Here is a 14,690-nt window from a genome sequence, read left to right on the forward strand (position 1 = left end):
AATATGGCATTACTGAATCCAGAAGCAGATGGGAAAAAAAAATAAGAGAAAGAGCGAGCCAACTGCTCTTCATTTATTGTACACGAGAATAAAAACACTCAAGTTCACTGCCAATGCTTTCAGGTTCTGCAGTGCAAGAGAAAGTTATGAAGCAGTAAGCCCCTGGATTTCTATAAAAGCTAGGAAAGGAAAAGTCTGTTGTAATTCAAGGCTAAAAGTGTTTGTCCAGCCAATTATAAAATCAGGAAGATTCTAAAAGATTTAATAAATTCAGATCTTTAATCACAAAGACAATGCCAACTCTGAGGTGGACAAAATAAAAGTAAAATCTGCCTCCAGAAACGTTGTTGTAAGTCTTCAAAGAACTGACTAAAGCATGCTGAGGATCTTCTCAGCTGGTCTTGGCTCAGCAGGATGGAGTCAAAAAGCAGCAGGCAAACAGCAGAAGGCTTCTAGACAGTGTCAGAAAGAATGAAGCACTAGCTATTGCAAAAAAAAAAAAAAAAGAAGTCTCTCACTGGAAATGAGACAGAAATGGAACCAGTCCTAACAGCTAAGTTAGTATACGTACAAATGCACTCCGTGCCCTCTCGCGCATGCCAGTGCTCGCAGCCATCACACTTCGGGCCCGTGGCTCCAGGTCGGCACGTGCAGAGCCCCGTGACAGGATCACAGGGGACAGGCATTGAGCCATGGGGGTCACACTCACATTCTTGGCAGGAGCCTCCGGGGCTACTTGGGCTGCCAGTGTAGCCAAGGGCACACCTGGATTGAAACATTGACAAAGTAAAGGGGATTAATGATTTCATGTCTCTAAATTGCTGTTGTGTGTGTTGTTTTAAATGAAACAAAACTGATGGCAAGAGTCAATAGATCAGGGGTCAGCAAACTTTTCCTATAAGAGCCAGATAATAAATATTTTAAGCTTTGCCGGTCAAGAGACAACAATCAAAATCATGTAGTAAGAGAGAAAAAAAATTCCAAATGTTTTTTTGTTGTTGTTGATAGAACTCAAGATATAATAATAAAAATAATTGGTACAAATTATTTTATAATAATAATCTAGTAAGTAAAACTAATCTACTAGTGTAAAGAAAGAAATTCTTGTTGAGGTATCAAATTCACTTAACTAGGCTTCAAAACTAGTGCTTCCTATCATCAAATTGATTTGTAAATGTTTGCTTGCAACAATCATTTCATAGCTTGAGTGCCATACAGAATCACGAAATGGTCTGAGTTCTGTGCACTATAGTTTTCCCACCACTATTCTAGATCATAAACTATTTTATTTTTTAAAGCCTTGTTTTTCAAAAATTATAAATAAATAAAGTTATATATCGACTCTTGGCCTTTCGTAGGCTCCTGCATTTTAGATGTCAAATGACTGAATCATTCAACCTGAGACAAGCTGAGACCCTTAGATGAATAGGAAGGTCCTTCAGTTACTTCTTGAATCTCTCCCAGGTAAGAGGAAGGTTTCCCATCTGGTACTCCCCAAACCAATGCATTTGTGCCTGAGCCAGTCAATGCCAGCGAATGGCGGGAATCTGGAGAAGGGAGAGATCTATTCTGCACCTGTGCAAAGAAACCCAGCGCTCTGCAAGCCAGACCCCAGCAGCACTTAGGGGGGCCATACTCTCTGTAAGCGTGTGCTGCCTTGATGTGTCAAGCTCCTGCCCTCTCCCTTTGACCTGTCACCCAGTTTTTAGCAAACCTCTTCCCTTTTGAATCTGTTTAACCTCCTCTCTTGATTTATACCCCGAAGAGGGGACAAGAACCCCTCCACTGGTGCCAAACCCATGGATTTTATTGAGTGACAAGAAGCAAGTTAAGGGACAATAAACTAGGTCTTTTATTTAATTCTATTGCTCTTTCCTTTCACAAGATGAATTATTCATTGTGTGTCTATGGAAGTGGGCTAATGTTGTATAAATAAAATACATAACATCTACTTGATAAATTACAAGGAAAATCCAACTGGATAAACCCAAAGGCAATCCATTCAATGACTATTCCACTCATCCATGCATTCATTCACTCAAGGATACACCCTTGGTTATGTTACTGGAAGTGGAAACTTTACAAGTTCCTGGCAAGACCATATGCTCTGGCTTACCCAGAATGGTCCCAGATTACCTGTTTCCTGGCTTAATTATAGTTCCTGTCTCTCCTTCAAGTATCCCAGGTTGGACAACAAATTATATATAGTTAGTCTAAATGTAATCAACAGTCAGAATTTTTGTTCAAAAGGCAAGTATGGGAGGAAGTTGAGAGATAATAGGACGTTAGAGCCAAAGTTACTAACACTGATCTAATAATTTTGGACCATTTTTAGTGACCTGGTATTATAAAATTTGCATGGCTGATTGTGAAAGTTAATTTATTCTGGCCTGGTTAGAAAAGGCAAAGCAAGAAGAAAATTATCTGTAACATTAGGCTTTTATATATTTATTGGAAAAATTGTTATTTGATTTCCACTATATGTTCAATAAAAGTGTCATTTATATAAATTCACTTAAATTGTTTCTTAACAAATTTAGGTGAAAGCATTCTATGCTGGTTCAGATTGATTAAATGCTCAAAGAGTTTATTATAAGAATAACTAAGAAAGAGCATGGGAGGGTTTCTACACTTCTGCAGACACTCAAGACGTGTAAGCAGTTCTAGACCTAAGCTGATGAGTTTGGGCAGGTAAAAGGTGATTTAAATGATTGAAGGATCTCTCAGAAGTGGGAAAAATTTAGTTGGAAGGTTATAGGAAAAATTTAACCAGGACCTTTGGTTTAATTTAGCCCAAATAAAAGCAATTTTTCAGGGAAATAGAACCTGATCATTTATGTTAGAGATGATGAATGTAAAGCTGTAACAACATTGGATAACTGCAAAAACAATTCAAGCCTTTCACATTTGATAGTGTATGACCCTGATCATCCATATGCTATATAAACTGCCAACTCCTATTAATTAAACATTAATGGATATTAAAAAATAAATTTTCTGTAATCATGCTGCCTGAAGACAATAATTGACATTACGGTGTACCTTCCAGTCTTTTCTATATACATGCTTTCACAGATAGTGGTAACTTCAATTTATAAATGTAGCTATGCTATCAAACATTTCTTTTCATAAATTACTGCAGATGATTTCCTGGGTGTGCAGGGATGCTTTCAGTCATCATCCTGCTGGAGTTTACAAGGGCATGAAATGAATATTAGACTAAGCATGAATACCAAAGCACACTGGTGGTGATGTTAAAGTATATATCTATTCAAGTGATGTATATGTCTCCAAAACAAATGGAAATCTTTTTGAATTCTGTGTTGCTTTAAGCTATTTAATTGCTGCCAATTTCTCTTGACATGGAAATTGTAAATGCACTATTTTATATATGTGCAAGTATTGGATATCGTGTTTAGAATTACCACACAGAATTATTTGCAAATATGTTTTGCAAACTTATAGAAACTGCATTGGCATTTATAAAACAAGTTTATTTAGTTACCTACTTATTTCCATTATTAATACAACCATTGCTGGTAATACCAAAAGAAGATTCTTAAACAAGTAATGATCACATTAATAACTGTTTATATTGCTCTGTAGCATAAATAACATCTCAAAATTTGTTCAAATTAGGGTCAGAGAATCTAAATTTTGCACTCTCATACTAGTTAGTCAAGGACTTGGAACCGCTGGAGGAGGGTGGGGTCAATTCTCAGCCCCTCCCATGGGAGAAGCAGCTTCTGTGAAGGTGCTTAGGCAGGGCATCAACAGTACCCTCTGTACACTTGATCTTCACAATGTTAATTTAAGGTAGGTAGAACATCATCTATTTTGCTATTATAGGTAAGAAAAATGGAACCCAACTAAACTAGAGGAGCTAGGCTATGTCTATGGGCCTTCATAAAAGTTTATACTGTTACCAATTATGCAAAAATTATGTAAGTATAATGTTAATAGTTAATATTAGTTACTCTTTGTTACTTTAGAGATAATGCCTAAAACATACTAAAAATGGCAGTTACACACTTGAATATCCGGGATACTGATTTTATAGAAACTATGGTTCCAGAAGATATTAATTACAAACTTACTAGACAGTCAGTCTGAAATCGTGCTTCTTAATTTAACATTTGTATTACAGTTAGAATCCAATTTAATAATGGCATACGTTTATTATCAGATTTTGTAAAAAACATGGTGAGAGGAAGCATTTATTAAATACTGTTTGCCTGTTGAAAAAGAGACCTGAACAACAAACACTTTATTGTTTGAGTTGTTCTAATTAAGAATGCTTGGTACCATTTATATTCTGAATTATGAATATACTTGCTGAAGTAGTGCCAGAGTGCTCAGAACAGTGATGTGTGTGTAATTAGTGCTAGCCAGTATTGTCCACGGAACTAAAATGAGAATTATGTGTGGCCAGCTTTTTGTTATTATTAACTACTTATAAGCTTTTGGAAATTGATTTATTTGTTCTTATAAAGCTCCCCCCCTTTCTCTCTCTTTCTCTACACACACACACACACACACACACACACACACGATGGTATATATGCATCTATATGTTAGTATGTATATATATATATTTATAGACTAAAACAGATTAGAAAATTGTGAAAGAATTTGTTTCTTTGGAGAAACTCTGAAGATAGGAAAATAATTTTGAAAGCATATAAAGCACCAGTGAAAATGAAAACAATAAAGCTATGAAAATAATGAATACTTTTCTATTATGATCCTTTATTATACTATCTCTAGGCATCATTACTCTCTACGCAGCATGACTGTTCATACCGTTCACAGTACTGGCCTTCATATCCACGTGGGCACGCCGTGCAGCGGTAATCATCCAAGCCATCCATGACACAAGAAGGGCTGAAACTGAATCAGAGAAACATTGTAAAAACTACTTTCACCTATTTATTTTACAAATTTAAGAAATTCTACCCATGATCTAGATCAGAGATGGAGAACATCAGTCCCGCGGGATGCACAAAGCCCGAGAAATCATTTGTTCTGGCCCTGCCAAGGCATTAGGGGTAAGTTAATTGAACGTTTGATCAAATATAGCAGGCTAATTTTTAAGTTGATAATTTTGAACAGCCCGTGAATGATGTTATAACTATCCAGATGGCTGTTGGCAGAAAAAAGGTTCCCCACCCCTGATCTAGATGCTTGGAACTTATTTTTGGTGATTATAAATGCCTATTTATAATTATAAGTTCCTATTCAAGGGTAAAATATCACAACTAAATAGTACCAATAATAATCAACAAATAAATATGTTTTGTTTTTAATGAATTAACAATGCATCACAGTGACTATGTTAAAATTTTAATAATTATATGACAACCATAAAAATAGGAAACATTTAGCAAAAGTGTCCACTTTTCATGAATCAAAAGAAAAACATGACTAAAGTGTATACATATTTATCTGACAGTAGAATAAGTATTATTAAATATCTTTCAGGAAAAAAAGGGGGGAGGCATAAAAGCTATATTAAACTTTTTTCTGAAAACTCAGCTCAAATTGTCACTGGCACTTCAACATATGAAGTGTGAATAAATGTTTTACTTAACATAAAAGAATGCATTTTTCTCATTTACATATAAATTTCAAACTACATTTTACTTGAAAATACCAAGTAATGCAATTTAGTGTGAGAAAAGAAGGAAAGCTTTTCTCACACTAAATTGCATGAAGTGGGTAAGATTTTTCTGACAATTTTATGTTTTACTAATAAGTAGGTCTTATTTAGCCTGCTCTGTTTGCATTTCAACACTGGTGGACCACAGCCAGCCAGGCTTGCTCCAGGACTGTTGACATCTTACCCTACAAAAAAAAAAAGACTTGACAAGACTTGAAAATTAAGCTGCATTAACATGTAGTTTGCAGGGGAGGGGTTATAAACTTCCTTTAAAGGTAAAGAGTGCTGCATTCTCACTTGATACCACTGCATGGGGTACTGGAATCTTTGAAATAAAAAAACAAAGATATTTGCTGCAAAACGGTAATGCTGCAAACACCTCATTTTTCTTTTTTGCTGGTCTGCTAACCCACTGGATGCTGAAAAAAGCAATAAAGTGTATAGATGAGGGTCACAACTTGTATTGCTTTTAGCTTCTTATTTTACTTCTCTTGTAATGCATTAAATCAATAGTGTATGAATGAGTAATGAACTCTAACCTTGCAAAATATGTAAATAAATCGATCTACTATTCACAAACTCATTATCCAAAAAGTTTATTTTTTGCCTTCACAAAAATAGAGATAGGTATGAGATAGGTAGACAGATTTCTACATATGCAAGTTTCTGGGTAGTAGGTTATAATACAAAAAATGTATTTCTTACTGTGGCTGTGACCAATAAATTTTGGAAGCCACTGAACTAGCCCTTTGATTTGGTATTTTGATTCTTACAAGGCCCATTGTATAAAAAATTTATTCATAAATTATACAAATCAGCCCAGCTGGTGTGGCCCAGTGGTTGAGCATTGACCTAGAAACCAAAAGGTCAAGATTCGATTCGGTCAGGGCACATGCCCAGGTTGTGGTCTCGATCCCCAGCAGGGGGTATGCAGGAGGCTGATTCTCTTATCATTGATGTTCCTATCTCTCTATCCCTCTCCCTTCTTATCTCTCTAAAAATCAATAAAAACATATTAAAAATTATACAAATCATATATAGGAAAAAGAAAACACGCTTTTTAAAATTTCTGCTAAGCAATCAAGGTGGTATGCTTTCTTTTCCTTCTTAAATTTCTTAAAGCTGTAAACTCACACCCTTGTAACTAATGTCTGCTTTCATCATTGATGGTCAAAATTCAACAGTGAGCCTTGGTTAATGACCAGCATATGCACTGAGTCTCGCTTGCAACCAGAATCGGATGCTCCTTTACTGCTGCTCTTCTCTCTGTGGTGCTCATGGCAGTGGGGCCTTACTTCCCTTGTCGGCCTGACAGCCCCGTCTTGGCTCTTCCTTTCTTTCCGGCTTCTCTAATGTAGAGAGTCTTATGTTTCCTCCTTTCCATGTGGTCCGCTTGGGTAATAATACCCCGGGAAATCTTATCTGACTTTCATTCATTTATTAACATATGCCTTTCTTCATGTGCCCTTCACATTTTCAGATTTCCATTTCCTGCAGCTGTTTGCATATTTCCATTTAGACAGACCCTTGATATCAATTTTAACCTATTTGAAACATAAATTGTCTTTCTTCTATAGCAGCTCTCTGTCAGTTTCCCGATTTCAGTTAACAGCAACCACCATAGGGGGTCAACCTCGCTAAAAACCTCTGGCTTCCACTCTGACCTACCTGGCTCTCACCCCTCATATTTAATTAGTTATCAATTCTGTAGAACTACATTCAACCATTTCCTCACATTCACCCACCTGTCTCCATTCTTGTTACTATTTTCTACTTTTAGGTTCTAATTATCGTTTGCCTAAGCTAATGCAATAGCTTTTTAATTGGTCTCATCACTTTTCTTCTTTGCCTGTTTCAATTCATTATATTCAACTCTATCATAATAGTTTTTCTAAAGTGTGGCTCTCATCATATCAAACTTTTATTAATAATAAAAACTTGTAGTGTTTCTTTATTGCATAGAAAATTAAGCAGCGATTTCTTAGACTGGTATTCAAAGATGTCTCCAATATGGCCTCCATTTTCCAATTCATTTTTATTAGCAATTATGAAATTCTATTTGAAAACCATGCTCCAAATTTTTACTTACTAGTTCTTAAACAAGTCTTGTCTTTTCTATTCTCTAAGCCTTTGCTCATATAATTTCCTACTATCTCCACCAATAAAAGTTCTTCAATCCACTGTTTTAGGATCTATTATGAATGCTACCATTTCTTTTAACATATTTTGAAACCTCCAAAATCAAGGATGATATTTTGTAACTTTGAATTCTCTTTACATTTAAGTTGACTTCTCTTAAGATACATTTTGTGTGCCCTGACCGGTTTGGCTCAGTGGATGGAGCGTCGGCCTGCAGACTGAAGGTTCGATTCTGGTCAAGGGCATGTACCTCGGTTGCGGGCACATCCTTAGTAGGGTGTGTGCAGGAGGCAGCTAATCGATGTTTCTCTCTCATCAATGTTTCTAACTCTCTATCCCTCTCCCTTCCTCTCTGTAAAAAATCAATAAAATATATTTTAAAAAAAGATACATTTTGTGACCCTCTCCACCCTCTTTTTTATGTCATAGCTTTTGTTATAGCTCGTCCAACAGTAAATTATCAATTAATTCTTGAAATTTTCTAACCCAAATGATTCACATTTACAAAAAATATATTTTTATTGATTTCAGAGGGGAAGGGAGAGGGGGATCGAGATACAGACATCAATGATGAGAGAGAACCATTGATCAGCTGCCTCTTGTACACCCCCTATTGGGGATCGAGCCCACAACAAGGGCAGGTGCCCTGACTAGAATCAAACCATGACCTCTTGGTTCATAGGTCGACATGCAACCACTACCCATAGTGGCTGGGCCAATTGGCTTACATTTTAATAAACAATAAAATAAATAACATTCTCTTACTGAAATTTGATTATCTAAGGGAGATTACAGAAAATATTACCACACACACACACACACACACACACACACACAAACCCAGTAAGTCATCACTGGTAAAATGATCTCTTCATCTGAGTTGTTTGCAGTTCTTATAAATTCAAGATAAGGATTCTATATCTGAACAAACTGTCCTACTTCTTTTCAACAGCAAATTCTTCGAGAAACACTGCCCCACCATGTAGAGACTGAAGTCTATAAATCACTTAGCAGAAAGTGTAGATATCCTTAGCAAAAATGTAAATGAAAATACTTCGTGGTGTTTTTTTTCTAACAATATATAAACCAATGCATAATGTTCAGACAGCACTGAAATAAAATATTCCAGATTTTGCTTCCCCTCATGGTTGTGTTTCCATGGTATCAAGTTTGGACCATTTTAACAGAAAGGGGGCTGTTTTTCTGGGAGATACTGACTTATTTTGCAGCATAGCACTAAGTCACCTTTTTACGATTGTACCATTTTAAAATTATTTTCTTGATAATTCTTTACCAATCAAGAATTAAACACCCAAAAATGAAGAGAAACAGCCAAAAAATGTGATATATATATATACCAAACAATCCTCATAGCTTGCATTTATGGAAGAGTTATATGCAAACATTAGACCTTTATAAAAATATATAAAATTATGTACATTTATTTCAAAGACATATGTTAACATTTATATTTTAATTAATAAATATTGTTTACTTGGGACAAGGTTTTAAAGGAAAAATGAACCATAAGGTATTATGTGCTCACTTTTGTCTTATTTTTATACTGTTAAATAAATTTCTATCTTAAATTGAGATTTTTTGTCTACAGGAGAAATATCGCCAAATCTGAAAGCCCATGTGCTACACAGATGGGGTTACTGACTGGGAAACATGGCAATAGTTCTCCATCTTACTTGTTGCTGGAAGAAATCAGAGGGCAAGCACATTGCTGACAGTCATTTGGCAATCCCTTGACAATTCCATAGTACCCGAGAGCACATCGCTCACAGAAGTCACCAGCAGTGTGATGTTGACAATTCTGTAAAGGAAAAGGGAGGAATTTGTTTTTAATGTAACGAGAGTTCTAATGGAATTTATCATACAGCTCTGCGCCTATGAGTGTACGCGTTCTTGTGAACACACACACACACACACACACACACACACACACCATTGACAGAATACTCAATGCTTGATATACATATATATTTTTAAAACTCCTTTGAGAAACTAATACTGGGCTGTTATAACTCTACTGATAAGAGTTTTTGTTCTCCTTTTTCTATGTGAATGTCACTATAATTTTTTTTCTCTCTTACTCTAATGTCAGGAATACAGAAATTTCTAAAATTTATTATATCATTTGGCCATTGATATTTCTTCTTGACAAAGCACTGAAAAATGATAACAGTCCTGGAACCTGGTGCATGCCCATCAGTGGGCTTTCTGAAACTAAACCAGGCATACATTTTTTAAGAGAAAACAATAGAAAAAAAACAAAAACGGCCAGTTTAGTTACCACCTAAAGAATGTTACTCATCTAATTCTTGCCATATGTTAATGGTTCTTTAGAGAAAGAGAGGACCCAATCTAACCTAGGAATCTCAGGTCAATATTTTCTTTTCATCTTGCATCATAAGAGGCACTGGGTAATATGCTTTAAGACATTTACATAAGGAATTAGAATAGTTTCAGAATTGTGTGTAAATGGTTTTGGAATTAAAACTCTCATGAAGTAGAAATGTATTTAACACATAGGATTTATATATGCAATAAGGACTGAGGAAGAGCTACATGCCAGGCACTGAGACAAGTAGTGAGAGGAATCAAGTGAGGGAAAAAGGTAAAATAACACCCTACCACCTAGCACGATACACAGCTATTACAATATCACTGACCGCATTCCCCACGCTGTACTTTACATCCCTATGACCATATTGGTACTTCTTAGTCCCTTCAACGTTTCATCCAGTCCCCCAAAGCCCCTCCTCTCTGGCAACCCTCAGTCTGTCTTTGTTTCTATTTTGTGTGTTCCTTTATTTTGTTCTTTAGATTGCGCATAAAGAATGCAATATCGGCTGTGGTTTAGTGGAAATGTGACATTTAACTTCGGAAGTTGAGAAACAGGAGAAAACGGAAGGAATTTTGAGTGGGATTTTAGCTTGATTTTATAAGTCAGGATTTGGCGTGGTCAGAAGGATGACATAAACAGTATAAAAAATTGGGAGCAAAAAAGTCATTTAAAAAATAGATGTATAATGAGCCGATTTGATCAACTCAGCTGGAGCCACAGAGACACCTCTGGGCTCTGTATTAAACATAAACCACATCCCATATGCTGAGCTCTTTGCTTCATTCAGTCAATCAAGAAGCACGTATATATTTTTCATGTGTTTTCTAATGGACAGACAATATTCGGTATGGTATGTGCGGCCATTCATGATAAACAGTAAGCCAAATAACTTTTTCTACTGAAATTACAATGAATTAAAATTAGTTTTTAGAACTTCTATTGACTCTTTTTGAGAGTTTATTTCCTGGGGGAGAAACCATGACATTACCTCAATGAATCTTAGATCTTTGGAGTTTTCTTTTACATCTTTAGTGATGCATTTGAAAACATATTGTATTACTTACAGATGCAATTTATACCTTAATGTAAAATCAAGTTTTTCTATATAGTGAGATATAAATCTCAAATATTCTAATTCTCCACCACACCCTCAGCAGAGGACAGCCCCTATTTTCAGAGAAGAAAAAGTCCTCATTCGCGTACTCCTTCATGGCCAAATGACTCACCATCTTGCCTGCACAATTTTTCTATCACGTTAATATTTATTTCTATGTATAGGGAATGGTATTTTGTTGTTTGTCTAAAGCTACTCTCTTCCTAAATTTTGATTTCCTTACCCTCCTGCCTCCCATTTTCTCCAGCATCTGCATTGTCTCCTCCTTTGCTGGCTTTTTTCCATTGACATTTGAGGTTGGTCAAGTCTTTCCTATCTTAAGAAACAACAACACTGAGGTCTCAAGTCCCTTGATAACTTTTGGGCTATCTTTGATAAGCATTTAAAAAGCATTGTTTACATTCCTGGTCTCTACTTCCTCATCTCCCATTCATCCTTTAAACAGGCTTCTAATTTCAGCAATAACACAATTCCAGGCTCATGCATAAAATCTTTGTTGCTAAATTAAAATTTACTGACAATTATCAGTTTACATGATATATGAACTTTCTGTGGCAGCTGATATTTCTGGCCAACCTTTCATCAAAATATCTCTTCCTATGGTTTCTTAATAGTAAATTTATTGATTTTCTCCTACTTCTATGACTTCTCTTTTTTATCTTCCTTCATGAACTCTTGCTTCCCTTTCTGTGTACTAAGAATTGGTGTCCTTGATTCAAACTTTGGTTCTCATCTCTTTCTTTCCTTTACATTCTACCCTGGTGATTTCATCCATTACTACAACTTCCACTATCATCTATGTACCCCAAACTGTAAATTTTATATATTCAGCACAGATATCTCTAATGATTTCCAGACTCACATTTCCATTTGCTTCTTGGATAGCTCGTAATGCATAACATAAGAGCACCTTGAATTTGAAATGACAAATACTATGCTCATTTCTTTAAAACCTGCAAATATTTCTGTATTTCCAATTTTATTTGAGGTCACTCTCACCCTCTTAATTGCCCAGGCCAGCAATCTAGAGGCCTTCCTCATCCCAGGTATCTACTTTATCGCCATATTCCACGATTCTATTATCTGTATGTTTTTTTTTTTATTTCCTTGCTGCTATTATTTTTATCTGGCAACCATAATCTTTTATCTTATTACAACAGCCTCTTAGCTAAAGATCCTGCCTTCAAACTTCCTCACCCATTAATTTCCTCACACTAGAATCAGAGTGACCATTGTAAAGAACATATCAAATCGTGCCACTTTCTTGCTTGAAAGCCCACACTAGTTTCCCATCGACCTTAGGAAGAATGACAGACTCTCTAGCATGGCAAGAAAGACCTTTATAATCCAGTCCCTACTTACCCCTCTAGGCTTACATCTAGCGACTGTAACCTTTGCACACTATGCTAAAGCCATGTATGACTGTCTGAAATTCTCAAATTATGTAATGCTCTCTCTCACCTCTGAGACTTTTCATATGCATATCCCTTGTTCTGAAATAATTTTTCTCCTCTTTACCTGGCTGGCAACTATTTATTTCAGCTCTTATTATACATGTTACTTTCTCTGATCAATATTCTCTGATGCCTCAAGTCAGCTAAATGCTCCTTCAAGCTCAACACAGTGATTGAAACATGCTGGGCATCCAATGACTACTTTGAATGACTGAATGAATGAATGTACTTTCTAGGAAGTATAGATGAAACTGGTCAGGCTTCTTAAGATAAAAAAGGCCAAGTTTGAAGTCTAATGATTTGAACAGAAAATGTGGCTAGCAGGGCAAGATGATTTGTATTTTCATATTGACTTAAGTACCATAATCCTCTTTCATTCAGCCATCCAAAGGAACCATTATATTTTAGCAATAAAACAGTCATTCCATATTTAATAGTAGTATAGTGAAAAATAATGATTCTAAGACAAACTAATTATCTATGAATTCCAGTCTCAAATCATTCAGCAAAGTGTGAAAGGATGAATAAGTGTTAACTGGGGAGTGTTTTAAGCACATATTTTACAGTTATAGAAATGGACATGTGCCCAAAAGTACATGGGATCTTAAACAAAAATTTTTAAAATTTTGCTTTTGTAAAAAAAAAAAAAAATTCACTGAATAAATATTTTTTGTAAACTAATGCAACACTAATAACAAAAACACTCAAAGGTAATGTTAACCATTACTAGAAATAGAGATTCAAAAATATGGTTTTCTCCTCTCATAACTACTACTCTATAATTTCTTTACACAGCTAACAAATATTTTGACCTTCTCTGGACAGTCAATCTTTCAAAGGGTTGCTGACATACTAAACTTGGTTAACTGAATCAAATGTTCTGGTTAGAACCACAAACACAGCACATAAATCATGATGCTCTTTTTGAAACTTTTTGACATAGACCTTTTATAAGACTTTCCTGTCTGTTTTGAAATAGTAGACATAATATTTCTGATGATATTTCTCTTGTGTAGAAATTAATCTTTAGAAAAAATTTGTTTTAGGTACCTAGTGAATAGTTCAATTATATTCTCAACAGTGATATGTGCTAGTATTTTTTCAATAATAGATTAGAATATAATTTTTGTATTTTTTGCATATGGGAAAATTGGAAATATATATTCCTTCTATTAAATCAAATGAGTTTAATATTAATAATATAGTATGTTAGACCTAATGTTAGAAGTTACCTAATCTAACCTGCTTTCCTTATAGAGTTATCGCCAAACTTTCCTTGATATATTATTAAATGCACAAATTCTTATAAGGCAGCCCTTTTCATCTTTTATAACTATAAGCTATAAAATTTCCATTATGATGAATAAAAGTTAGTTTCAGTCTTATTTTCAGTCAGTGATCCAAGTTCTGCTGTCTGAAGCTATGCAGATTAAATCTAATTTCCATTTTCCAGGAAAAGTCCTTAAATAGCTAAATGATACTATTATCCCCTAAATCGTTTTTCAAGCTAAGAATCTTCTTTTTAAGCTAAACATTTAACAATTCTGGTTACTCAGGATTTCTCTTAAAGTAGAGATTATTAGTCTCTACCTGTGATTTGCAAATATAATGAATGCACTTCCTTCCTTGATCTGGATTTATAGAAATGAATCTACATACAGTCAAGTAAAAGCTTCTATTTCACAGCAATTGCTATCATGTGTCATTTCCTGTGTTACTGTTGTTGTTTCGTTTCCTTAAACTCTAGATATAAGCTCCTAGTGGGCAAGGCCCAAGCATCCCTTCCTCATCCTTATGTTCCTCCCACCTACCATAATGCCTGTGAATTGGCAATACTTACTAACAAATGCCTCAAGCATGAATAGACACGTGAACCTGCCTCAGTTCAAAACTCATCTTATAGTTCTACCTGTCATACTCTTTCATTCTTGACCACCTTTTGATTCTATATAACACGTTCAGCTTTATGTT

General features: G+C 35.2%; 1 protein-coding gene across 2 annotated transcripts in view; it reads right to left on the bottom strand.

The window, feature by feature from the left end:
* Positions 1-14,690, bottom strand: part of LAMA2 (laminin subunit alpha 2) — a 478,805-nt gene that overhangs the window by 134,633 nt on the left and 329,482 nt on the right. For both annotated transcript variants that reach the window (XM_081094172.1, XM_081094171.1), the window contains 3 exons: positions 9,493-9,617; positions 4,804-4,890; positions 572-765 (listed from right to left, as the gene is read on the bottom strand). In XM_081094172.1, coding sequence (XP_080950298.1) covers positions 572-765; positions 4,804-4,890; positions 9,493-9,617 — 406 coding nt within the window. The remainder of the gene's footprint in view (positions 1-571; positions 766-4,803; positions 4,891-9,492; positions 9,618-14,690) is intronic.

Source organism: Myotis nattereri (assembly GCF_964212035.1).
Source record: "Myotis nattereri genome assembly, chromosome: 6".
NCBI classification, from domain to species: Eukaryota; Metazoa; Chordata; class Mammalia; order Chiroptera; family Vespertilionidae; genus Myotis; species Myotis nattereri.